The sequence below is a fragment of the Strongylocentrotus purpuratus genome, unplaced genomic scaffold (assembly GCF_000002235.5).
Source record: "Strongylocentrotus purpuratus isolate Spur 01 unplaced genomic scaffold, Spur_5.0 spur5_scaffold_5, whole genome shotgun sequence".
NCBI lineage: Eukaryota > Metazoa > Echinodermata > Echinoidea > Camarodonta > Strongylocentrotidae > Strongylocentrotus > Strongylocentrotus purpuratus.
The window spans coordinates 12,346,965-12,374,916 of record NW_022145611.1 but is presented as its reverse complement, the minus strand read 5'-3'; the positions used below and the strand labels follow the sequence as shown (position 1 = coordinate 12,374,916).

Here is a 27,952-nt window from a genome sequence, read left to right as displayed (position 1 = left end):
AATAGAACTTCAGCTTTTAAATTGGCAAGCACATATAATTCCAGATCTGTCTGATGACTTTGACCCGTTGCGTGATTGCGTACAGTGCATGCAGTGTATGTAGCCTTCGAGAGAAATAGATTTGAGCCAATTTCACAGAAATATCCTCAAAATGATTGACGTAGAAGGACTGGGACCTGAAATCGAAGAACCTATTACGGAAAGACCAGAAGAGGTGAAAAAGGTGCAGTATAGGCATACCACCCATGCCATGCAAGTGAAGGCAAAGGGTCTACTTTGCTTTTTTGTGCCGTCTGATCTGCCGCCGCGCCACCGCTGCCCTGTCGGCTGCCCACAGGCCGGGGCTACGTCGCGTCGTTGTGCAGTGCATTGGCATCGGCTTTGTAAATTACGCAACCCATTGCCAGACGCGAGACGTAGACGTGATATAAAGGCCTGGAGCTGAGCTCTGCCTCTGGCATGAGCTTTGGCGTTAGCCTTCAAATTAACCTCAAACAATTAACTGGCGCTGCGCCGCAGGCGTCGGTGCTTCAGCAAGTAAACCGTGGGGTTGTTAAAACTGCCGATTAAGCGATATTATCTTCAAATCTGCAAAGGGAGTAGACCTCTACTTACAATTTTGACTTCATAGGTTGCACAACTCCTCTGGGCATCAATCTGACCACTTGAAATTATAATTTGAAGAAGTCTTCGATGGGTTAAAGGGGGTGATTCTGAGTCCTACCCCGACGATTCTTGCATGTTGCAGCGTCGATTCAAAATGGCGAAGAGAAGGTAACGGTACGCATGCACGGTAGCAGCGCAGCAAATATGCATACTTAGTTTCTGGACTGACAGTACCAGTGGCGTAGACAGGTTCGTACACCTGGGGGGGATGACTCAGGGGCGGATCTAGCTTTTTGCTAAGGGGGGGGGGGTTGACCAGTAATGACGATGCGGAGCATCGTCCACGAGCCGCAAAGCGGCGAGCCGATTTTTTTTGGGGTGTTTATTTGAACCCCGTAAGTGATGTTTTCCTGGCATCTATTAACACAATGGAGACCATAAAAAGCAGTGCATGATAACGTCTTTTTAAATCAAGTAACAGTTAAATACACAGTTATATCCAGAGTTATCATGTGTTTGGTTAAGTTACCAGATGAGTTGAATATCTTCTCACAATATTTGCACTTGAAAGGGTTTCTCTCCAGCGTGCGTTCTTTTTTCTTTCTTTCTTTTTTTTTTTTTTTTTTCTTTTTTTTCTTTTTTTTCCTTTTTTTCCCCTTTTTTTTTGGTTTGTTTTTTGGGCCGCCCAAAGGGAGGGGGGGGGGGGTTTTAAACCCCCTAAAACCCCCCCCCCCCCCGTAGATCCGCGCCTGTTTAATCTTGTGGTTATCTTGTGGTTTCCAAACCACAAGATAACCACAAAATACTTGTAAGATTTTCTTTTTTTTACCGTCTGAATTGGCTTTCACCGTGTGAATGCGGCACAATTACGATAATGAATAGGAATATTATTATCATCATCATAATTATTATTATTATTAATATTATAATCGTTATCATTATCATTATTACTATTATTATCATCATTATGACTTACTAAGTAAGCAAATATCATTCCCCAAAACCTGGGGGGGATGATTGTACATGCCATCCCCCCCCCCCCCCCCCCCCCGTTGTCTACGCCCCTGGACAGTACTAGACCTACATACATATAGGCTATGGCTAAGGGTAAGGCTAAGCATAACTAAGGAACAAACATGATTGGAAAGAAAAGAAAGTGTGAAATTTGACTTTTCAATACTATAAAGTACAAGAGTAGAGTAACAAATAGCTTCATGTCTAGTATGGTGCAAAAATGTGAAATTCTTAGAAAAGTACATGTATGGTCCAGCTCATTCGACAGATCTACATGTACCCGCCTACTCTGTAATGTATACCGTCTACGTGTATCTACAGAGCATGCGGTTAACTATGGGTACATCACTTGCTGTACACTAACAAAACTTCCATTTTTATTGCACTTACCAGTAATATGTTAAAGGGATCCGGTAACTTTGTCTTAGATCCTTTTAAAAAATCCTTGATTTAGCTCATGCTGCAATGATAATTGTAAACATTTAGGTCAGTCAGGAACCCCATTAACTTTACAAGCTGATCGCCTGTCTGATTATCAAGATATTTATGATTGAAAATCAAAATCAAATTTTGCGTTTGCCAAACGGTTTTCATTTGTTGGGGAAAACGACTCAACGAGTATGAAAAAACTGGTCGCTCAAACGTTTTTTTTTTTTTTTTGAGGCACTTGATCATTTTGAAGCACAATTTTTCTAGGGCTTCAATATAACACCATATCGCAGACACTGATAACATGTAGGGCCGTGCATCGCCGATTTATCATTGTTAAACGATCCCTTTACGTAAGGCCATGTAAAACAATATACATGTTTAGCGTCCCGCCTGCTTCCTTTTTGGGGGCCGCCGCCTCTTTTTTTTTTTTTTGACATTTTTTTTTAAAGAAAAAAAACATGAAAAACACTGCTAAAATGGATCTATTTCTGATTAAAAAAAAAAATAAAAAAATGTCGGTCGCCATCTTGAAAAATAGCCCGAATGTCAGGGGAAATGTACGGAGCGGCCATTTTTTGAAAAAAAAAGGGCCTCCTCCTTCCTATTTTTCGAAAAAACAGGACACTAAACATGTTTTTTTTTTTTATTTGGCCTAATGGTAAAAATGATATTTCCCAACATAAACTAGTTGAAACATTGAAATATGTTATTAATTTTCGAATTATTCTAAGATATTACTTACAGACCTGAACAAATTAAGAACACCCAAAGTCTTTGAAATGGTGCAAAATCGAATAATCTATGAATTACTTAAAATTGCTGGAGGAAAAACAAAATCATTTTCCAGTAGGTTCAGAACAAAACAGATGTTTTTTTTTGGTGGGCAGATATCTCAAACATGTACAAAAAAAGGGGGGAAATTGATTTATGCAGTGTTGATAGATACCAGTATATGTAGATATAATTCCTTCTCTCTGTGTGTGTTTCCATTTTTAGGTGAAGAAGTATGCCTGTCCAACATGTGGAAAGATGTTTTCATATTCATGCAACCGGTTTCGACATCAAAAAAACATCCACAAGAAGATGGAAATCTGCAAAGTTGAAGGCTGCAGTTTCCAGTGTACCAGCAAACGCAAATTGAATGCGCATGAAGAATTTTTGCATTCTAAAGTGCCAGATAAAGAGATTTTGAAGTTTGTGAATTTGGAGGAGTTTTATACATGGAAACTTAGAGAAGAAGTTCAGAACTTTGTTTGCTACACTAAGACAAGAGGTGACATTAAAATGGTAAATTCTACTCATAGACATTATCTTTGTGCTCTCTCAAGAAGAGTTGGATTAAAAAAGATTTCAGGCGGTAAGAAGGAGAAGTACTGTCCTGCTCGATTGCTCTTGAAGGAGTCTAATGAAGATGGCTCTATACAGGTCACTCATTACAGGGCTCACTCCCACCCTCTGTCATTCTCTGGGTCACAACATCTTCCCATGCCAGAGTCCTTGCGTCATGAGATCAAGGAGAGGTTGAAAGCTGGTCTCAGTCCTGAGGAGATCATCCGGGAACTTCAGAAAAAACACAAGTCTGAGCTTGCAATAGCGATAGGGGTATACAATCGCCTGCAGAATGTTACCAAGTCTCATGTGTCAGTGATCCAGCGAATGATGATCAAGAAAGGAGTCCTGAAGAAAGTGATCCCTAAGAAAATTAGTGGAACGACAGAAGAGGAAAGGAGAACGACAGAGGCAGCAACAGGAGTTACAGGGGTACAAGAATTCAAACACATGAATATGGGTGAAGAATTTGTTGTGTTTGATGGCGAGGTACAGGAGGAGATGGAAGTTGTAGTCGTAGATCTACCTGAAGAACCAAGCAATGTCCCTGATGCACAAGTCCTCATACCTGAACCTATCCTTTCTACGCCTAAAATGAAGCCAAAAAAATCCAAACAGAGGAAGAGTCCAGTACATGCAACAACTCAACTGATAAATCCAGTAACTATCAACCCGGAGGAGTACATGAACAATGTGTATGATACATTCAATAAGGTCAAGGTCTTACTTTGCAGTGGACAAGTAAAGAGAACTGATCTTTCCCAAATTCATGAAAATCTGCAGGAAATAATGAATATCTTCAAAGATGATGTTTATGTTGATGGGATTGTGTAGTTAATGATGACAAGGTTTTCTTTCTTTTTTCTGGAAAAAAACACTGCTTGTCTGTTTCAACACTTTAAAGAGGGACTGTATGAACTTGATTCTTAATCTTAAGTTTCCTATCGATTGATTTCACATTGTTTGTAGTATACATTTGGTTATGGGGAAACAAACTTGTTGTCCTAAAATTAAATGTATTAGCCCTGAGGCCTGGTATTGACAGAAAATAAAGAAATCGAGGAAGTCATTGTGATGACTTGGACATTTGTATATTAGCACTATACTAACACGATCCTATTTGTTGGAATGTGTTGAAGATGTACTTGTAGATAATGTAGTGCTTTGTTTTCAATAAAATTGTGATTTTTGTTTTCTTTATCACATTTATTGTTTGTTTATATTTTGCTGGTCCATTCAAATCTACATGTATGTCCTACATCACGTAATCAACAGCTTGGAAATTACGTCAAGCCAGTTTTCTTATAAAATTCAGCTTCACTTCCAGGTACATGTACATGTAGGGTTAACACATTGTGCTGCACCTTTGGAAATAAAAAAAAAACTGTCATGCATGGAGATTGTGAACTAATGTCAAAGCAGGGAGGTGTCACAGTAACTGCTGCAAGTACCACAGTCATCAATTTGAAAAGACATGAGGTAGCTACATGTATTTGTATTTAATATTTTCTGACAATTGTTATGAATGTATCTTCTTTTACTAAGGTAAAATTGTTTTTCCCCATGTGCTGCCTATCATTTTCAATATTTTCTCATGCCTGTGCCTTGACATTTATTTTTAACATCACTCTATGAATCAGATCTATTCATTTTTTTCAATCAACCACAAAAAATAGTATTTTGCATGGTTCCCACTTTTCAGTACAGAACAATTAGAGGGTTGCTTGGAAGGAAGATTATAGAGTTGCAAATTATGTTAGATCAAATACTATTTAAAAGTTACCCAGTTCCTTTGTTTTTTCTGAAGCTTTCATTTCTAGCCACAATTTGTTCAACTTTTGGAAATACATGTATGTATACTCAAACCAATTTGATATTATGATGGACTTCCCTAGCTCCCCCTAACTCCTAAGCCCTCATGTAATGACCTGACTATGACCCGACTACGACCCGACTACGACTATGAATAATTACATGTACATAATATGGAAGCAAAACTCATATTGGCTCAGAACCATCATTGCAGTTGTGCGATTGACTACAATTTTAAGCCAATTTGGCCTCCCAAAAATAATTGATAGTTGATTTTCTATCATTATTGGGAAAATCAGAAAGATTGTTTTTAAATTTCCATAACCAATGCAACTGCAATTTCTTAGAAAATCAGATTGCAAAAGTTTCATGAAGTGTGTGGTGGACATTAGAATATATGTTTGTGCTAGATGTGTGAAATTAGATTTGACACTTTATCAATGGGAACTTAAACAAAATGAAACTCATACTAAGCTGAAGTTTGCATATATAATTACATGCAAAATTGTGAATGTTTCAAGTTGTAAAGTTTGTATAATTTAGTAAATTATATGACACTTTGTTAAAATACATGTACACATATCAGTAATTAGTGAGAAATTAAAGCCATTTATGTACATAAGCAGATGATACAGAAAATAAAAACATCAATTCTAGTTCTGTGATTTCTGTCTGCCTATTATTCAATAACTTTGTACTGTTTAAATGCATGATGAGTTTTATGAGAGAATGATGGAATACAGTGATGTAAAGTTTGTTATGACATCTCTTTCTAATCATTTGAACTTATCCAAAACTTTGCTTGTAAATAGTAAATCATTCTACAGTAGATGACATCAGGACTTTAATTCAGTCCAAAACATTAGACCTGCCATTGGTAGTTTGAAATGTCCACATTAACATTGAGTATGATTTTTCAGGACCAATAACGAGTGTTTGGCAGATTTTGCACTTCTTTTTCAGATAATTTGGAGAAGACAATAGGCACAAAACAATACAATTCTCAAAATTTGTCTTCAACCTATTATAAATAAAAAGGAAATCTGTTATTCTGTTTTAATTTTCAAATTAAAGATGAAGAGAGACAACATCAAAGAGTGTGAATAAACTGAATGAGAAAATAGGGTGTTGAAAAAGAAGAAAGAGGGGGAGAGAGAGAGAGATTAGGGGGAGATGCTTGTGGAAGAGCAAGAAGTACATGTAATGTTGGATTTAATAATAGAGATTCTGATTGTTCTCACAGTATACCGGTACACTTTATGAGTTATGACCTTTCTTTTTTTGGACGATATATAACATAAACAATAGTATACTATACAAGATCAACATTTGTTACTCAGGGTATGCCCTATAAGAACAGTTAAAACAAAAACTGTGGTGGAAAAAGCCAAAAATGGTCATCATTCAATGTTGTAAAGGAGAAAACGTCCTTTACTTTATTTCTTCATTCATTTTTCGGACACATTGAACGTACTGTACGAGATGGAGGGGGCCGGGTGTGGGGGGGGGGGGGGGGGTGATATGAGCTACCAATGTTGTTTCTCTAGGTAAATATACCAAGTACTAGCTCTGTATTAAAAATCCCTCTAGTTGAATATATTTGCTCTATATAATTAGGCCGACTAATTTATTAAATACAACTGATGCTTATATATAACACCCATTTTAAAATGATTATGTAGTGGTGGTGGTGATTATTTATTATTGCTAAGAAAGCATTAATGCTTGTTAGTGAGGACTGACGGCTTTAGGTCCTCTCCGAAAGACCTGGTGATGAGGATTTATGCCTTACTAAAGGGCTCTAGCGCATCACCTTGGTTTCGAACCCGGGTCCGAGACCACTGCTCCACCAACTAAGTTATCGCGCCTTTGTACTGTATTTAAAAACTAAGAAGAGATAGAAAATACAGGAATGGATCTGACACCCCCTACCTTTTGTCCACACCACCCAAATGCATGTAACTGTCTAGAAAAATTACTTCTATGTTGCATGATTGGCTCTAATGCCCCCCCCCCCCCCACCAACGCGCGCTGCCAAGGTTCAGGTAGGTAGATATTATAAAATGGGCATCTTCTTCTTCTTCTTCCGATTAAGTCTGCCTCCTTCAAATTGACTAAAGATTCTTGCAAACTATGTGCGTTTGTGTGTGAACTGCATCAGCTAAGAAAGGAAAATTATGTGGAGATGGTCAAGTGATCAAAATCAGTGTATCCATGTAAAGACTTTTAGAGCAAGACTGGGGTCAAACATATTTAAAACATATTTAAAACATATTTAAACATATTTAAAATTTTAAAAATGAAGGGATACTTTGACCGAAGATGGCGCTTGTCAAAATAATAAGATAATAAAAATTTAATTTCGCTGCGTCTACTCGAGTAACTCAATCACACAGCTGTATCCACTACAGCGAAAAAATAAAATTGGCGTTTTGCGTGTACAAGTAGTATGCATGTGTATCGTGAATGCATTGTCTATGCCTATTCTGATGAATACGCTCACGGATCGCTCGTGCATGCAGCGCAGCGCCAATGCAAATTGCAACGCGACGTAGTCTATTCTGAATTCTGAAGGCAACAGAAATATTTCGCATCAAAGAAAATTTCGATAAAAACATGCTCGACTTGTTGTAAACGATAAAGAAAAGGCTCGAGTACCAGTACTCTTCATATTTTCACTCTGATGTTCAACAACTGGAACAGGCCAGGTGGGCCCGGGCCTGGAGGTCCGGGCGAAAGGCCTCCGATGATGCCAGGAAATGGAATGCCGAATCGTCCTCCATTTTACGGACCAGGATCAGGTCCAGGGGCAGGTGGACGACCCATGCATATGAGTGGCCCGCCAGGACCGGGGCCTGGCTCGCACCACATGGGAATGAGGATGGACAGCATGAACCCTCGCGGACCCATGTCGGGCCCGGGGCATTGGCATGGACCAGGTATGAATATGATGGGACCAGGTGGACCAGGACCAAGAAGACCACCTCCACCGATGACGATGTCGATGATGCATGGTCCTGGTCCAGGTGGCCCAAGGCCAAGAATGGGTATGCCCATCCCAGAGCCTGTTCGGGTGTTAGTCAATCAAGCGCAAGCCGCAGATACTGCAGTCCCACAACCGCCTCAGGTCAGTTCAAAATTTTAAATTTACATTTTAGATTTTTATTTTGAGTTGTAAAGTTACTGGACTAGAGGTCTAGATCTAGTTACTAGTCTAGTTAAATTTAACTTTACGTCGACCAAGTGTTTAGACTTCGGGAAATATAAGAAAAGGCGCTAGATCTAATTCAGTATCATATCCATACTTTGACCTGTAACTCCGGCGTGGAGATACCCTACAGAGTACAGTACTGAAACATAACAAAAATCTTCATCAATCGATCAAATAAATTAATGAACTTGATTTAAAACTGAATAAAAGTTGTTAGGCCTAATGTTATGTTTCTTACCTGTTTCGTGTCAAGTTTTTCCTAAAAAAACAACACTTGTATTAATATACACTTTCTCACAGGATTCACCGCAAACTGCTTCACAATACAATAACAATTGCATACCTCACTGACGTTAAGGTGCGGGTGTACGCGTGTGAAGTTAGTGACCATAATGGTGAATTGCTTAATTAGATTAACTTATTTAATGAGGATCTAAGATTACAGTCGCTAACTTCAGGCGCGCGCCCGCACCCCACCGTCGGTACGTTATGCAATTGTATTGTGCAGCAGTTTACCGTGAATCCAGTGAAAAAGTGTATATTATAAGTCTTCATTTTTAGGAAAAATACTTTAAAAAATGATAAGAAAATTGGTCCTTCTTTCTTCTTTTACTCTATCAATATCATTTCTAGTTTAACCTAGTTTTTGAAAAATATATAAATCTAATAAAGATGATAATGACATGATAAAACCTTATTGAATTTGAATTTTAGAATGAAGATGTGAAGTTGAGAGGGCTTCAGGATCAGGCCTTACATTGGCAGGCAACGGCCCCGGTTCGAAAGGAGGAAGAAACTGTACAAAAACAGGCAGCTGCTCAAGACCAGTGGCAGAGCTACCAGCAACAGATGCAATCATATCAGCAACAGTATCAACAATGGTACCAAAGTCAAGAGACTACCTTGATGGATGTTAAATTGGTATGTTTTACCATCAAAGACATGGTTGCTTCACCTGCTTTGTATAATAGTTAAATATGTTCTGTACAACGTTATTAGTTTTATTGGTCACACCACAAAATACAAGACTGGCTGCAAGACACTTTCAGATCCGATCTACCAGCAAAGTTGGAAAAATTGCTCCATTTGTCAGGCAGCCAGCTTCAGAGGAAAATTTTAAGGATTATACTATTTTACCATTATTCCTGAATTTCAGGCAACTTTATTTACTCATTCATTCATTCATTATCTTTTGGCTTGGCCATATGCACTTCTATGGTTCAATTACAGGATTGCCTTTCCAGCAATAAATAAGAATTTACAGGTTGTTGATGTAAAACATTTTGACAGGAAATTTAAAAGGGGAATTTGACATTGATAATTGTTCAAGATAAACTGCAGCAGGAGAACCAGAAAAAAAAATCAAACTTTGAAAGACAGCAAGTTGAGATCAGTCATTAATGAAAATGTCAAATTAGTCATGTCACTATGATGCGGTTGTGATGAATACCTTTTTACTTTTTACTGTTATGTGTGCCTTGTCAAGAGTATGCTTAGAAACTAGAAAGTATGAAAAAAATACCGCTTGTAATATTTCTGTTAAATTTTTGTTACATAGTAAAAGAAAATATTGATATCAGATTATCAGCCATTATTATTGGTGTTAACACCTGGGCCCGTCTTATAAAGAGTTACGATTGATCCAAATCAATTGCAAGTCCTCCAATCAATCACAAATTTGCAATCTCCTTATAAATCTCTCATGTACATACCTGTAGTTACGATTAATATCAACTCTTTATAAGATGGGGCCCTGGTGTACCACATCGTCTTATAAAGAGTCCAATCAATCACAAGTTTGCAATCTCTTATCTCATATACATGGACTTAGTTGCAATTGATATCAATTGCAAATAAGTTGCAATTAATATCAATTCTGTGTAATACTGGGCCAAGGTGTAGAACATGTTCAAGTACAAATTCCCTTTACATTTGACCCCTTATGTCCAGAGCATTATGATTTACATGGACATGTATATAAAGATGTATGTGTAATGAACTATGTGTTCTTTCTATTGTGTTGTTTACTCTTGCAGAAAGACTTGCAGGAAAAGAAGGCTACCTGTGAAAAGCAGCTCACAGACTGGAAAAATCAGTTTGATAATTGGGTAGAACAGCATAAGAAACATCCAAACAAGGACCAGTTTGATCAATATCAAAATCAATGGAAAACATGGCAAACACAGATGGAGAGCATGGTGAATTCTTTGGACATGCAAATCAAAATAAAAGAGACATCCCTTCAGAAGAACTCCTCTAAAAATGCTTCAACAACCCAGACACCTGCTTCTGTCGGCAGTGGTGTAGGAACAGTTACCACACAAGGTGCAAATGTAGCAATGCCATCAGGTGGGCATGGAATGGTTCCATCTAGTGGTGCTGGAATGGGACAAGGGTCATCAATTGGTTCTATACCAAGCAGTCAGAGTGTAGCCACAGTTCCAAGTGGTTCTGGGATGGGAGCAGGACCCAGAGGACTTGGAGTAGGACCAATGCCAACTGGGAGTGGAATGGGACCAGGTCCCTCAGGAACAAATCCTAGAGTTACCCCTGCATTGCCTCAAGGACCTGGGCAAGGGCCAAGAATGGAGAGTGGAAGCAGGTCAAACTCTGGAGCTGGACTTCCAGGCCCAAAAGGACAGATGCCTGGCAAAGACAGCTTTCCTTTCCCATTTCCTGATGATTTTCCATTTCCAGGAGATATGGACAATTTCTCCTTCCCTGATATGAATAAACTAGATGCAATGTTTTCAGGTGGTTTTAAATCTGATGAGTTTCCATTTTCCTTCCCTGATTTTCCGATGCCAGGTGGTTTAATGGGACCCGACTTTCCATTACCTGAAGGACTGAAACCCGAAGACATGACCAAAGATATGGAAGAATTCATGAAACAGATGGAATCTGAACTAGGCAATGTTTCTGCAAAATTTCAACCAACCCCAAGGGGAAGCAACATAGCCGATCAGGATAAACAGCAAGCTTTAAATGCCAAAGCATCAAGAGGACCTGTAGACATAGAGAGGGGTCCACAAGGAATGAACAGAGATTCTGCTGGGATGGGAAGACACCCAATGGGAATGGATAGAGGTCCTCAAGGTATGGAGAGACACTCACAAGAATTCAATAGAGGTCTATCAGGAATAGACAGAGGCCCAAGAGAAAGTCTTCAAGGGAGGGAAAGGGTCCCACCAGGAATGGATAGAGGACAACAAGGAATGGATAGATGCCCTCCCGGAATGGATAGAAGAAGACCAGGCATGGACGGAGGCCCTCTTGGAATGGATAGAGGACAACCAGGAATGGATAGAGGACAACCAGGAATGGACAGAGGCCCTCTTGGAATGGATAGAGGACAACCAGAAATGGACAGAGGCCCTCTTGGAATGGATAGAGGACAACCAGGAATTGACGGAGGCCCTCTTGGAATGAATAGAGGACAACCAGGAATGGATAGAGGCACTCCTGGAATGGATAGAGGTCCCCCTGGGATGGATAGGGGACCAACCGGAATGGATAGAGGACAACCAAGCTTGGATAGAGGTCCTCCTGGAATGGATAGAGGACAGCAAGGAATGGATAGAGGTCAACCAGGAATGGATAGAGGACAACCAGGAATGGATAGAGGACAACCAGGAATGGATAGAGGTCCTCCTGGAATGGATAGAGGACAGCAACGAATGGATAGAGGACAGCAAGGAATGGATAGAGGTTATCCTGGAATGGATAGAGGACAAACAGGAATGGATAGAGGTCCTCCTGGAATGGATAGAGGACAGCAAGGAATGGAGAGAGTTCCTCCTGGAACAGACAAAAGACTACCCGGAATGGATAGAGGCCCTCCTGGAATGGATGGAGGCCCTCCCAGACTGGATAGAGGACAACCAGGCATGGATAAAGGCCCTCCTGGAATGAATAGAGGCCCTCCCGGAATGGATGGAGGCCCTCCCGGAATGGATAGAGGACATCCAGGCATGGATAAAGGCCCTCCTGGAATGGATAGAGGCCCTCCCGGAATGGAGAGAGGCCCACCTGGACTGGATAGAGGACATCCAGGCATGGATAAAGGCCCTCCTGGAATGGAGAGTGGACATCCAGGCATAGATAAAGGCCCTCCTGGAATGGATAGAGGTACAGCAGGAAGGAATAGAGGCCAATCAGAAATGGATAGAGGCTCATCAAGAAATGAGGGAGATGCACCAAGAACTAATAAAGTTCAACTAGGGATCGGGGGAATTCTTGCAGGACTTAAAGATTCATCAGGTATGGATAATGATCATAGAATGATTGACAGAGGCCCACCAGGAATTGACAGTGGCCCTCCAGGAGCAGACAGTGGCCCACCAGGAGTAGACAGTGGTGCATTGAGAACCGATAGAAGTCAACTAGCTTTAGGGAACGTTCTTGCTGGGTTGAGGGCAGCCCCACCAGGAATGGATAGAGGCCCACCAGGAATAGACGGTGGCCCACCAGGAATAGACAGTGGCCCACCAGGAATAGAAATAAACGCCCCAGGTCGTACTAAAAGTCAACTAGGTTTAGGGAGCATTCTTGCTGCACTGAAGACAGGTCCACCAGGAATGGATACGGGTCCACCTGGTGTGGAGATGAGACCTAGTGGCATGGACAAGGGACCCCCGGGAATAGACATAGCCCCTCCAGTTATGGATATGGGTCCTCCAGGAACGGACAGAGGACCTCCATCTAATTACATTAAACCTCCAGGGATGGACAACTCACCTCCAGTTATGGGGACATTGCCCATGAGTTTGACCAGGGGTCCTCCTGGTCCACCTGGAGTTGATGTTGGACCTCCTGGTGTCGATGTTGGACCTCCTGGTGTGGATATTGATGCAATTAGTATGCATAGCCATTATTTGGGAGCTGGAAAGCCTCGCCCTCCATTTGATCAAAGGCAATTGGATATTGGTCCACCAGGTGTAGATACCTTTCCCCCTGGAATTCCACGTTATCCTTTTGGTTCAACACAAGGTCCAGCAGGATTTGGAAACTCATCTTCAATTCAAGATAGCAGCTTTGAAGAGCCAATGCCTCCTGGTATGGAGCCTATTAGTAAACCCCTTGCTTTTCCCAGAGATCTTGCACCTCCTGGGATGGATGAGACATTTCCACCAGGGATGGAACCAGAACAGGAAAGCCAGCCAAGCACAAAAAGTAAACAGCCGCAACCACCGGAAGACAATATAAGTGAATTTGAAAAGGGGCAAAACAAGCCACTGTTTCCCCCACCATCCAAAGGTTTGACTCAACATTCCTATTCAGTTGGACAATCCATACCAATTACAGGTATGGTGAAAGATTCTTTTGGTGCCAGCTCCTTTGTTTCAACAAAACAGACATTAGCTCCAAGCCCACTTGCTGGGTATGAGTCATTAGAATCGGTAAAGGCCAAGAAAGAAGAAAAGAAAAAAGATGAATCAAAGTCAGAGGATAAAAAAAAAGGAAAAGGGAAAAAGGGAAATATGAACATGCCTACAATCATCAAATTTGGGGATTCTAAAATTGATAAAGATTCTGATGATCCTGTCAAAGTTGAAAAGGACGAGACATCTACTGATGAAAAAGCAGCAAAGGAGGCTGCAAAAGCTAAGGAGTTTAAAAAAGAAAATTCACCTTCTGAGGAGGTTTCAAAGAGAGTAACTGTGCGTAGCACCCTACCATTGATCACAGATTCTACAACCAAGTCTATGATACCTTCATCAATTGGTGAGCTATTCAAGAAGAACTCTACAACACCTCCAGCATTCAACAAAGATGTAAAGACCTCACTTAGGAGCTACAGGAAAGCAGCAGAAGATGATGAGGAAGAGGAAGAAGCGCCTCACTCTAAAAAGGTAATGAACTATTTATATTTTACATTCAGATGCGATTTTGATTACCTTCTGTAATGGAAGGAAGAAGTGGTTACAAACGGAAAAGCAGTATGATTCTATGAAAAGGAACAAGCAATCCTTTTGTTTGAAAAGGTCATTCTGTAAAAGCCTCGTGTTCAAAGTGACCAATTAATCAGAAAAATAATGCTTTGATGCATTAATAATAATACATGCTGTAAAACCAGAAACTGTCACAAATTTTGCAAGTAGGCCGAATTAAAAAAAGCTTCATGCCAGATATAAGTGAATCACACCACTAAATTCTTGCAATATGTCAAATTGTCTCCTCACAAAAAATTGACACGAGTCGTCTGCTCATGTACCACATAGGGAATCACCATTTTCATGTCCTAAGCATATACCCCTGTCTAGTTGTGAAGTGTCAGCGGGTAACTGCATTAGGAATTGCCCAATGTGCACTCTTCCGCTGTATATGCATATGTGTACTTAACACAAAGAAGATGGTGTACTGCTAAGCATTTGGGCATAAAAAATGCCTCTGGGAAAGGACTCGAGAAGGCCTTTTTCTCGATTCCTAACAAGGAAAAGCAACCAGAGTCGTTTAGGCAATGGGCTGCTGCAATTAAAGTTGAACAATTCTTACAAAACAACTACTTACCATATGCCAATTCAGCTACTCATTGTCTCAAATTTTACGATTTTTTCCCTTTCTTTTGGTACTCAAGGTCTCAAATTTTACGATTTTTCCCCTTTCTTTTGGTGAATCTTTCATATGTGGCTCCTAGGTGTATGTAGGAAGTTGTTAATGTCCATTTAGACCACCAATCAACATAGTTCGGGTTTCTAAATCTAAAATATATGAGCAAATGTAAATATTGAATGAAATATTTTGTTCCTTGATCAGTCTATTATTTAATCACTGTTTGACCTATAGATGAATAGGAAGGATTCTAGCGATAGAGATGATAGGGGACGGGATGACACACTCCGCACTACACTCCCATCCCCCCCACGGTCATATCGGTCACCTGATCGAAGGTCTAGGAGATCTCCTGAAAGAAGGAGATCTCGTTCTCCAGACAAAAGAAAGCGTAGATCTCGGTCTAGATCGATCTCACAGGACCGCAGGAAACGGAGGCGGGATTCTCCACCCCGTAAGAGAAACTCATACTCTCCGAGCAAAAGGAGGTCCCCCTCTAAAAGTAAAAATTCACGATCCCCAAGCAGAGACAAGGGCAATAGATCCCCGGATCGAAGAGATCAGAGAGATCGAAGAGATCAGAGAGATCAAAGAGATCAGAGAGATCGAAGAGATGGGAGAGATGACAGATACAGAGAAAAGGACAGGAGGGACAGGTATCCTGACAAAGAATATGAGAAAGATTCTGATAGGAGAGGTGGGAAGCCAAGTACAGAAGCCTTTGACAAGTTGCGAGAGCTGATTTATGATACCTTGGTGCGCCATCCTGATGAAAAGCCAAGGGATTCTCCACATAGCGATAGGCGACACCCGGACGATAGATCTCCTCAGCGACCAAGAAGGGAGAACTATTACCCGGAAGCTGAGAGGCCAAGAATGCGATACCCTCCACCACGTAGAGACTATGAAAGAGATCCTTTGAGGGATCGGTTAAGAAGCCTTCCAAGGGATTCACCAAGGGATCTTCCATTGCCAGCTCAAAGGGAGCCTCGTAGGGATTTTGATAGAGATTCCTCTCAAGACAGGTGAGGAGAAGATACATCTTTCACACCAATCACAGACCATAGGTTTTTTGTTGATGTTAGTTTTTATATAAGCATTCACTTGTAAAAAAAAATTGAAGAAAAAATTTAAATAGAATCTTGACACGGTTTCTTTTCTGGAGAATGTAACATTAAAAAATGAATTATGCCAATTGTCAAAAAAGGAGGTAGCTGACCATTTATGATCTTTGCCATTTTCGTTACAGTCAAACCTGCTTTAGTGACCACCTGTCTACAAAGGCCATATTTGTTGTTTCCCTTAAAAATGGCTTCTCATTGAATCATGTACTTATGGAACCTGTCTACAAAGGCCACTTTTTGTGTTTCCCGTGGGTAGTCGCTATAGACGGGTTTGACTGTCGTAAGTTTTGTCGTCATGTATATAACTAACATTTGTTAATTATTGCAGAAAACAGCTACAATTTTATATTTTTTTTCATTTGACTGATTCATCTCCACAGATCTATGGAGAGGGCTCATTCCCCTCCGGTGACGGAAATAACAGCACCTATTGTCTTTGACTATGGGCATGCAGAGTCCACCAGGCCTGCTTATGACATAGAGACAAGAGGTAAGTGTCCATCTTCAGAATGACCGAGTATCGCAACGATTTGCATGGTGTTATCATTTAGCAATGCTATACTATTGACCCCAATCACATTTTATTAATTAAATGGGCTGACCCTAGGCCTGCTTATTAATGTTTTTATCAGCATTTTCTGTTTAACATTCCCAGAGATGCTAATCCTTTTTGCTGGGAGACCTAAGGAACAAAATATTTTATATTCATGATGTAATCGCATTATCAACTAATGAGGGCTGGCATGCCACCCAGCACCCTGATCAGCCCCTCCCCTCTTCCCCCGTGCAGTAAGGGTTGTTAGAGTAGCCCTTGCTCCCCTATGGAACAACAACAACACATTCTATGGTTGTTTTATTGTTTGTTTTTGTTATATTTTTCATTTTCTAGATCCCATGGGAAGCCTGCTCAGCAATGCAGTTATTGTAGACGTTGTTGATTATAGTCATGGTCAGAATCAGGGACCAGATGCTAGAGCAATTAGCGGATCAGAACTTCTTCAAGAGCGGGAGTCATCGTTCCCTTCAGAATTTCAAATACATAAAGAGATTCAACCCGCAAAGAGAGGTTTGTCTTTCTTAAATTCAAGGTTAAGATCTCCCAAAAATGTTCTCCAAATGCGGTTTTGATCCTTTTTTAAATTGTGTTGATAAGTTGAAAAGCTCTTTTAATGATGTATCTATTAATCCATGCCTGGCAGAAAACATAATACATGTAATGACAATAAATCAGTCTCAGGGTAGTTTGACCCAATGTTTGAGAGATCTCGGACCAGTCTCATATGATGTAACATTACATATTGTGGTATTTTGGTTGAACTGAAAATTGTTAATTGCTTTAACATTGAGTCAATATTTCTAATGCTGTTTTTGTCGCTTTAGATGATACCAGTATGCAACAATCACCAGCTCCACCACATCGTGAACCTTCACCTCAGCCTCCACCTCAGCCACCCATGCAGCAATCACTTCCCCAGCAAACTCAGCAGCAAGAACTTCCCTACAGAGAACAGCACCAGCAATTCTCTCAGCAGTACCTGCCAGATGATCTGACACAACAGTTTGATCCATACAGTGGCCAGCAACAGATTGGCTATTACCAGCAACCAGAATCACAGATGGCATTCCAACAACAACAACACCTGCAAGCATTCCAGCAAATGGGCCAGTTCCCCCAGCAGGCTCAGTACAACACCCAGCAACAGCAGCAACACTATACGGAACAGTTCGAGCAGCAGCAGCAGCAGCCGCCGCCACCACCACCTCCACCATCTGAAGATTTGCGGTCAAGTGCCTACCGCAAGTCCCCTCCCCCGCCGCCACCTGATACTCCTGCCCCACCGAAGGATGATTCCTTTCAGCAATCTTGGGCAGCTGCACCTCCCCCACCTCCATCTGACTCTTACACCAGTACCAGACAATCTGGAGGTCAAGACCAAGACAGATCCAGGGAGAGAGGGGATGACAGGCAACGTGGAAGGGGTGATAAGTGAGTATTTAAATGTTTTACTGAATGAAACTTTTCAGGATTATTTCATCCAAAATAAATAAGCAGTATTGTATGTGATACCGAGTATGTACCAACCTCAGCTTTAGAGTATGATATCATGCCCTCGTCAATGACTGTCATTTATTTATTTTAATTTTTACCAGGCAATCTGGAGGTCAAGACCAAGACAGATCCAGGGAGAGAGGAGATGACAGGCAACGTGGAAGGGGGGATAAGTGAGTATTCCAAAATTGTACTAAATAAAACTTTTCAGGATAATTTCATCCTAAATAAATAAGCAGTATTGCATGTGATACCTCGCCTTTTGAGTATGTTATTATGCCCTGGTTTGTGACTGTTATTGTTTAATAGGCCAGTTTCATAATGTATCCAGAGACCTTTAAATCGCATTACGTAATCGGAGGGTCGGACAAGCAAAGAACTCGCGGTGCGTAGCAGACTACACTTTGCGTGCATACCATACATGACTGTGTTCGCTAGGTGTGATTGTATCGTTTGTTTTCGCTATTTTGAGAGAGAGAGAGAGAAGAAAAAGGAGGCAGTTTTAAACTTGAATAATAAATATCTTTGAGATGTGATTTTGTTCTTCATACATTTGATCTTTAAAATCGCTGAGTCTTAGGCAAGAATAATAGAAAAGCATTGCTGGTACAGAACTAGCGATTCACATCTTGCAGCTAAACCTGTTCGGTCAAGTCCCCGGAACAGGCAGCGCACGATACCCCCTCAAAAAGAAGAAAAACGAGGTCGATGATACAAGCGACATTGGCTTGAAAGCCAGTGATGAAACAGAAAGCGAAGCACCAAAATATAAGTTAGCTAGCCGATATCGGTAATTTCCATTCAATTTTGCATTTACCTTAGCTTGAATCTGAGTACAAATTTGGACGTAGAAATGAAAGAAGTAATGAACTATTTTCCACTCGTTCGCACACACAGTCACCTCTGCTTGCAGAAGCGTGCGTGCGTACCACATGTTCGTGTTCCTGTAGGCGCGATTCACATTTTCAAAATGAAAACAATTTTACGGATTAAAAAATGTTTGTGAAACGCCTCGATACGGACTATTTCAAGGCGAACGAGAAACGGCTAACGAGAAGCAAGCACTGACTGCAGAATAAATATTATTAACAAAAGCAACGAGAAATAATGACAATAAAGGTAATAATATAATATATATAAGGTCTTTGTTAATAAAATAATGTTTATAAAATAATATCGTCCGATGACAGAGAGCTAGAATAAGAATGATGAATAATGATAAACAAATAATTTTGAACGGAAAAAATGAAGAAAAAGAATGAACAAGGAAAAAGAATGATAGAGCAATGGAAAAAGGGAAGAATAAAAAAAAGCCTAATAATAATAAAAAAAACCTTATGATGGCAAGGAAGAAGAATCAGGATGATGAATAATTTTATTGTTTAGAATAAGATTAGGAATTAAGTTTGATTTTTATAAAATAAAAGTTAATAGTATTAGACTACAATTATGCCGGACCTTCGTTATTCAACTTCAAGAAGCAATTATTATTATTTTAAAAAAACATTTAAAAATAAAATTGTTATTACATTTTCTATTAGATCTAGTCTAGACTTCTACTTTTTATTTGTTTATTATTTATATCTTTTTTCTTTTTGTTCAAGTTGGTATGTTCTGTCTTTTTGCGTCGGTTTGACCTGTATAATGTAGTCACAAGTCGCTATCATGAGCTGCCGAGAGCTAACTAGAGGGGGGATTGTACTCGGTTTCTCCAGGCCACATAATCTATGGCCATCGGGAAATATCAATCGAAAGTCTTCAAAACTCTTAAAAGCCTTCAGTTTTCGATGATCATAAATGCATGGTCCGCCATATTCTCTACTAGATAATTGAATACGTCATAGGTCCCAAAGTCAGGAATATCGTCAAACTTAAGGGAGGTATGTAACCAGTTCACTTAAGGAAAATCCTGCCCGTTGTAATTTCCCCATTCAGTCACGTCTACCGAGTGACACGGACCCCGTAGGTCAGGGGCTACGGGCAGGCTAGTCCGCTACTGCGGACGCTAATTTAACGAGTCTTTTCTCGGGTGTATACCGTAGTCGAAACTCCTCTTTTTCTTAGAAAATATTGCAGCTGCCTGAAACTCAGCTTGATGAATGGCAAGTTGGAAGACATTTCCGGCCAAAACAGAAATTCATATATATACACGCAGTTTTGATAGAAAGATATGAATGCAATTTAACAGCAAGAACCGACAGTCTAATACACAATGCACAGATTCAAAATGGTGATTTGACAAAGCTTGTCGGGCTTGGTTACAGTAACCGCGCATTACGTAACCGCCGAAACTGGCCTATTTTGCTGGAAAATAATTTTGTCTGTATTTGAGTAGAATCGAATCATGGATAACCAAGCCCTTTCAATAGGACTGTTTAGTGCCCTACAGTGAATCATCTACAAGCAAGTGTTTGGTTTGGTAACAAAGTAAGAGCAAGCACTAATCAACCAACCAATCACCCATTCTCTGGCCTGCTCATTGATCTCCTTTTTGTACAGATACCAGAGTGGCCCTGCCAGGCTAGTGGAGGACTACAGGGACTCCCCTGGACAGAAGGACATGTTCACCAACTCACCCCAGCAAACCCCTCCTCCCCCTTCCAAGCCCAAGAAGAGGGAAGTGGTGGCAGTCACGGACCTCCTAGACCCGCCCAACAGGGAGAAACGCCCAGCCAAGATCTGTATGATCCTGCGTGGCCCTCCTGGAAGCGGCAAGAGTTACATTGCAAAGCTTATCAAGGCAAGTGGTCTTTGCTTCAGATGGAAGTGGCCAACTTAGAACCATTGAAGAACATGGGAGAAGGGAGAGATGTGATGTAGGATAAATGGTTTACTTGACATTGACATGAAAGCTCTCTTAACCTTGGGAATGTATGCCTTTCGAGAATATCTCTTTTTGTAGATATATGACTTGGTTCTAAGATCTGCAAATAGTAACTTTTGTTTTAATTTCTGTCATTGTCTCTTGTCTCATGTCAGTAATAACGTCCAATTAATATATCTGTCTGTGATGACGTAAAGTAAATTATCTGTCATTCTCAGGATACGAACTATGACAATGTTTTGCTTTAAATTGTCTCTTGAGACTTTCAAATCTTTGCACAGAGGAAAGAATTTTTTAAAAGCGGTGAGACAATCTTAATTTGCATCAGATTATTAATTTATTTCTAGAACATTGCTAGCTTTACTATGCTTAAGAACTTTCCTCTAACTTTTGAAGCCTAATAACTGTCATCTTTTGACCCTGCAGGACAGAGAAATACAAAACCGAGGTCCTAGTCCTCGCATGCTGTGTCTGGATGACTACTTTATGAGTGAGAAGGAGAAGACGGAAAAGGACGCTGAAACTGGCAAGATTGTCAAGAAGAGGGTAAGTCCAATATTTTTCTGACATTGGCATTGTGGAGTTAGTAACTGTCACTTCACCCACCATTTCATTTGATGTGACTGTACTTTACTCAGTGTAAACAAAGACTGGTATTGCAATTGATGGGTACTGTTATTCTTAATCTATATCTATTCTTCAGTTCATGAAAAGGGAGCCCATGTCAATTAACACTGCTCCATCTGAACTTTAATATATACCGCTTTAGGCATTTAGGGTTTTTCTTCCCATCATTTTGCTCATTCTATTCTTGGTCCGAGACTCAAAGGAGATAACTAGCTAACATGTTTTGCCATGCAGTAGGTTAAGATTTGTTCCATTTATGTATTAAATTGATTCAAATTGAATATTTTGTTTATTTCACTGCAATATGATACTCCTTGCATCCCTTTGCAATTATTTTTTAACTGTCACTTTATGCCAATGTAATGTTAGTAACCAAGTGCCTTGTAATATAAAACAAAAAATAGTGATTTATTGGTGCAATTGCTCACGAAAGTCTTTTCACTTGAACAAATTAGTTTCAGGAATACGAACATGAGGACAGCATGGAGGCTATTTACCATGTCAGTTTACTCAAGACATTCAAGAAGACCATCGAAGACGGTTTCTTTGACTTCATCATCGTGGATGCCGTCAACGACAAAATCTCAAAGATTGAACCGTTCTGGAGCTATGCAAAGATGAAAGGATTTGAGGTATTTTGACTTGTGTCTTCTTACATAATTGTTAAAAGTGAGCTTGTACCTATTGTCATTGTTATTGCTACTGTATAAACCATTATTTTCATGAGGGTTTAATTTTGCGAATTATTGTCCGGATTCAAGAACATGCGAAAATGAACTGGTAATGCACATGTGAACATGGGTAATTATGCTGCATTATTGTAGAGCGCTTAGAGACTTCTGACAAAGTAAGTGTTAGGCGCTATATAAGCACTGTAATTATTATTATTATTATTAACATGCATTGTAAGAGTGTAACTTGGTGACTTGGATGAGCAATAGCTTTAATGATTAAGCTCTTGGCCTGGCAGCCAATGGATATTGTCCAGCTCACGTTGATGGTTTACTGTATGGGGCCTTACACTGACCAGGCCCACTATCGATCGCGTACAACATGTTGGCCTGGAGCTGCCCCCACAATGCAGTAATGATGATGTCATCATACTTGTTTTCAATCTGTTACCATAGCAAGATCTGTGGGAGAGTTCATCAGGGTTTTCTCCCAAGTGCAGACATGATAACAATTAATATCTGTTTTAAATCCTCATGTACCATTTTAAAAAAAAATCAAAAATTAAATTAGAAAGGCATGTTTATTTCTAGTTGGAATGAATGTAAATAAGAGACTGCCCATTAATGTTATGAAATAAAAATTTGGGGGAGCTAAAGCTCACACATTAAAGAAAATGTTTTGCTAAACCTTACACATATTCTACTTTCATTGATGCTTTTTAAAAGCTGTTTTTAAGAAGTTATATTTGCAATTAGTATCAAATATATTCTTGTTTTTTTCTTTTTTCTTGGCATTTGTGTGTGCAGGTGTATGTAGCTGAGTTACTTGTTGAATTAGGCTTGTGCATTCAGCGAGACATCCACAATAGAGGTGAAACAGGAATCAGAAAGGTAGGTTTCATTTTCATCCACTTCTATGTACCAATCTGTTTTCCACCCCCTCCCCCCCCCCCCATTCCCCCTTTAAAACACAAGAAAATATCAGAACTTTTTCTTGTTATTGTAGTCGATATATAGCAAGATACTCACAATTTAATCTTCTAAGGATTTTGTGACTCCTTCACTACTATAGAGTATTCATTTTTTTAGTGTTGTACAATGTTTCTACTGCCCCAAAATTAATGGGGGGGGGGGGGGGGGATGTAATATTTTTGTACACAGGAACACTTGCCAATCTACTTCAAATAGAAAAAAAGGGGTCTCAAAATCCAAAATGACATATCATAGAATATTACTGCCTGCTAAATTCATATCAGGATGAACAAAGGAAATTATCCTATGATTGCAAAAGTTTCCTTTTAAGTTTGATTTTTGATGCATCGGTGAAAAGCTGATGGCACAGGTTATAGAAATTGAGATGTGTTAAATAGTGTACACCAATGGCCACTGTCCACATTTTCCTTTGCTTCCACGCTTTCCTTCATAACTCCTGTGACCTGCCAGTACATGGTAGGTTTCAAATTAATAGCTTTTCTGAAAATGTCTGTGTCAAAAAGTCGAACAGGATCAGACTCTATATCCATATTAATGATGGGTTCTAAGAAGTACTTAGTGTTACTCTACCTTTGAACCTATCCAATTAGTCAGGACAATGGTGATTGTAAGATATTTACAGGATGGTTTTCTCATTATAGATCATAGAACACTGGGAGTTTGCCCCACGGAAATACATCAAGCTAGATGTGGTGGCCCTCCTGCAAGATGCTGCCATTCCAGAGGTAAGATGCTATATATTATATTTTCAGTTGTGCTGCTCCAAAGCTTTGGAATAAGTCATCACTAGACATAAGGAAAGCCTCATTTGTTGCTGTCTTCAAAGTTAAGTTGAAGACGCACTTGTTTTCAGGAGCTTTTGAATAGTCTTTAAATAATTTTATTGTGTGTTTGTAAAGGAGTACTGGTAGAAGTTTTGTTTTCATAACAGCACAGAGTATAATGATATAGAAGCTGTGCTATATAAATTGATCTAATTATCATTATTGTTATTATTATTATCCATATTGATTAGTCAGATGGGGGCTGGAAGTATGTTCACAAAGTATGAATTTTGATTAAGGGTTGGTTGAAAATACCAGTTATTTCACGTCATATAAAGAAGCTTTATGGCTACCGTCATCAGCACATTGTGTTCACATCCCTGTTTACTAATCATTGATAATGATGACGATGATGATGATGATGATGACGATGACGATGAAGACCACGACCATGATCATAGTGGTGGTGATGGTGATAATCACCTTGTTGGAGGTGGTGATGGTGATACTGGTGGTAAGGATAGGGATTAGGATGAGGATGGTGATGATGATGATCATAATGCTGATGCCTTATGGTGTTACCATTTATGGTTGTGAATTTTGGCTGAATATGAAGAGGACTAGGAGGAGGTTTATCATTTTGATTATAGCCATAATGATGACTGGAGAGGATCATGAAAATAAGGAAGAAGATTATTGTGACAATGCGTTAAAGAAAAAGACCAGTTATGGTCATGTGATTGCATTGTGAAAGAAACGTTGTGGAATCGATCAGGAAAGGTTGATCATCTAGCATATAAGTATTGGTGTGTACTGCGTTATATTTATCAGGTCCAGATAGATATAATATCTTACCAAATATATCAATTAGTAGGCGGTTTCTCGGCAAAATTTGTATCATTACGTATTAGTCAAAACATATTCTTTCACATGATTGGTACCGGTAATAAAAGCTTCCATTTCATTTTTTGAGAGGGGTGCGTTTCCAAAACTAGTCTTTACCTTTAATGATGTTCTTGATTGCAGGTTGAGATGGAGGAACTTGATGAAGACGCCGGACCTTCCATGGAGGAACTGATGAACCAACAGCAGGAAGCCTTGGAAGAACTAGAGGATCAGGAAGAGGTAAGACCAAGATACAACATTCCAGCAGGAAAAAAACAAAAGACCACCATATTGCATGCTTAATGTCCTGTTGTTTCTTCAGTGTTATTGCTTGAGAATTGTAATTGATGATGTGTCATCTTTCTGTGTAGTATATGAATTTTTGTTTTATCTTCATTTTAGTTATCCTGCCTATTGTTGACTTGTGTATGCCACATTCACTACATTTACACATTTTTCTTTACTTGTCCAAGTATCACCTTTTCAATGACCAACTGAAAGTTTTTAAAATTTAGACAGATTCGTTGGTGTGCTTGGCATGCGTGGGTAGAACCTAATTACTTGTATTCCTCTAAACTGTAGATATATATTAGATATAATTTAATTTGGAGAAAGAACCTCAACTAAAAGGCATGATTACCATCAGTGTTCAAATTGGGGCACTGAATTTATTTTCATACTTTAACATTTGTTAGGATATTGGTACTGTTCTAGACTGTATAGTCTTGATTATAATTTCCCAGGACGCTCGACACTTGAATAATGCATTTTAGTGAGCAAGCCGTGAATCTTGATATCAAAACGAGAATTCTACAGACTTCGGCAGGATAGTCCGACATGTATTGGTTTTGTGTATAGTTGCTGGTCGTATGTCTACTGCATTGACCATGCTTCCGGCGGACACACGCACAGCACCATCAGGTTTGTATGCATGCACATCAGCATCTTGTTCAGTAGAACTCATGACTGATGGCAGCTTCCTAGAAATTCAGTTAAAACTTCCTGACAGTCCTCAATCAAAATCGTTATTTTAGCTTACCAGATACTTCAATGAAATTCGATCCATATTTTGTACATCCCGTCTAGAGGCCAGGCCAGACAACTGGAGACATGCATTTGATTACATGTAATTGATTGCTTGTTTTATTGAACAGGATACCGGAGTAGAGGAAAACAAGCCTGAGGGGTGTTTCACAAAGATCCTAAGTTAAACTTATCTCTAAGTTGGACTTAAAAATTATGGAAAGCCATTAGCATCTATGAAAATATTTTGTAAAAGTTACTTCAAATTATTATTATTATCAAAGAAATATATAAAAAGTCTAAAATACTTCAATTTTCACCTATAAATTTATATTTTATTTTAAAGTTACAAATGGCTCTCCATAGTTTTTAAGTCCAACTTAGAGTTAATTAAGTTCGACTTAAGATCTTTGTGAAACACCCCCCAGGTATCAATGATTCCATATAAGAACTTACTTCACATTCATGTGTAGTTGTGTGCAATGCCATTGAACTAATTTTAGCATTAGAAATAGCTTTAAACCTCAGACTGGCCTCAGAGTGCCTGCAGTCCTTAGGAGAAAGCTGAGAGTGTTTAATTTTGATATAGATTTCCCCAATTTTACAGGAACCTTGAAATTATCAGCAAGGTATCCTTGTTAAGATTCAACTTCTTTAAATCAATATATGATACCGTTAGTCATGTTCTTGACCTAGATCTAGCTAAATTTGATTATTGACTAATGACCCGATTAGAAAAACAACTACCTATAATTGAAATGAACAAGCTCAAACTAGCTAGTTTTAATTTGTTTCAAAATTATTTCTTGATGAGCAGCTTTGTTTCTTTGGCTGAAATGTGATTTTAGCAAATACATTAAAAATGTTGTGTGTTTAGACATCCAGCCAATAGTTTAGCTGGTAGGACACCTTGGACAAAAATATAATGTTTGAAAGAGCTCCTCCTGAGATTCTTTAATACAGGGAAAAACAATATGATATTATTGAATTTTATCTAGGTAGATGACATGCTTTTTATTTTGCTTATTTTAGTATGTGTAATTCATGGTTATGTTACATTTTTAACTTTGAAGTATTCTCAAGAACTATTATCAAACGCTAATGTCTTAGTGTGGAACAGGTTGAACTTTTTAAGGAGTGTATACAGCACTAAATAGTAAACCATGTGATAATTTTTCGTGTTTGTAAAGTAACAGTACTTTACTGAGTCTCCTGTAAATTGCCATTTGGTTCAATGCCACCTTTTTCAATCCTTAATTTTTCAAGTCACATTTTCATCTCTATGGTGTAATGATCAGTTTTTTTATTTTCACTTTTGTCTGCTTGCCAGTTCATCTAATATCGAAGTTAGTTATGATCCACTAATTTCCCCCCTCCCCCCCCCCCCAAAAAAAAATAATAAAAAAATTAGACTTCATTGAAATTGGACAACACGATGATTATACCATGTGACAAAGTAAAAGACAAACTGGATACTAGAAGGGCTGGTATTTTACCAAATGGCAACAAACTGAAATACTGTGATGATAGAACAACATGTACCAATAGCTCCTCACAAGAAAAATATATACACTTACATTTCATGATCAAGTAATGAAGGAGATTTCTGTTATGTATAGCATGTGATGTTAATGATATTGACTCAAGCCAGTTTAGACTGCACATTAGAACTACATTCTGCCAGACTTGCGTGCTTGTGCACTTTTCTACCATTATACACACTACCAGTTTCTGTAAATGATATTAGAGGTTGTATGAGTACCTATGTAACCCTATTTATTACCAGGACCCTTGCTTGAACTTAGCAGTATAATTTTATATAATATAATAATAATAATAATAATAATAATATAATTTTAAAATTAGCAAATGGGTATCCATCTTGTTCTATTTATAGATAAAAGCTGAAAATTGACCATGTTTGGCCTATGTATCTTGCATTGATTGTATATTTTATGTGGATTCTGTGCATATGTAGGCATAGTCCTATTTTCTTCATAGGTAATCTAAAATGTTTCTTCACATTTTGTAAGTT

At 39.1% G+C, this 27,952-nt stretch overlaps 2 protein-coding genes across 6 annotated transcripts in view; both read left to right on the top strand.

The window, feature by feature from the left end:
- Positions 1–54: 54 nt before the first annotated feature.
- On the top strand, positions 55–5,858 carry LOC115929668. Of its 2 annotated transcripts, none has more exons than XM_030999413.1 (2): positions 55–214; positions 3,049–5,858. In XM_030999413.1, exons 1-2 carry the CDS (start codon positions 152–154, stop codon positions 4,213–4,215), a joined length of 1,230 nt encoding a protein of 409 aa, XP_030855273.1. In that variant the 5' UTR covers positions 55–151; the 3' UTR covers positions 4,216–5,858. The 2 variants fall into 2 exon arrangements, with proteins under 2 accessions (XP_030855273.1, XP_030855272.1); XM_030999412.1 differs by having other exon boundaries at positions 56–223.
- A 1,895-nt stretch (positions 5,859–7,753) lies between these two features.
- The window catches only part of LOC581149 (YLP motif-containing protein 1), a 29,021-nt gene continuing 8,822 nt past the window's right edge, over positions 7,754–27,952 (top strand). The window contains exons 1-15 of one of the 4 annotated variants that reach the window (XM_030999831.1): positions 7,754–8,320; positions 9,119–9,325; positions 10,441–11,734; positions 11,861–14,256; positions 15,191–15,981; positions 16,461–16,570; positions 16,970–17,146; positions 17,461–18,067; positions 18,232–18,303; positions 20,630–20,870; positions 21,381–21,500; positions 22,037–22,213; positions 23,060–23,143; positions 23,887–23,970; positions 25,036–25,134. In XM_030999831.1, the coding sequence (XP_030855691.1) occupies positions 7,877–8,320; positions 9,119–9,325; positions 10,441–11,734; positions 11,861–14,256; positions 15,191–15,981; positions 16,461–16,570; positions 16,970–17,146; positions 17,461–18,067; positions 18,232–18,303; positions 20,630–20,870; positions 21,381–21,500; positions 22,037–22,213; positions 23,060–23,143; positions 23,887–23,970; positions 25,036–25,134 (6,903 nt within the window). In that variant the 5' untranslated portion in view covers positions 7,754–7,876. Of the gene's footprint in view, positions 8,321–9,118; positions 9,326–10,440; positions 14,257–15,190; positions 15,982–16,460; positions 16,571–16,969; positions 17,147–17,460; positions 18,068–18,231; positions 18,304–20,629; positions 20,871–21,380; positions 21,501–22,036; positions 22,214–23,059; positions 23,144–23,886; positions 23,971–25,035; positions 25,135–27,952 lie in introns of all 4 variants that reach the window. The other 3 variants (XM_030999830.1, XM_030999828.1, XM_030999829.1) reach the window with 3 other exon arrangements.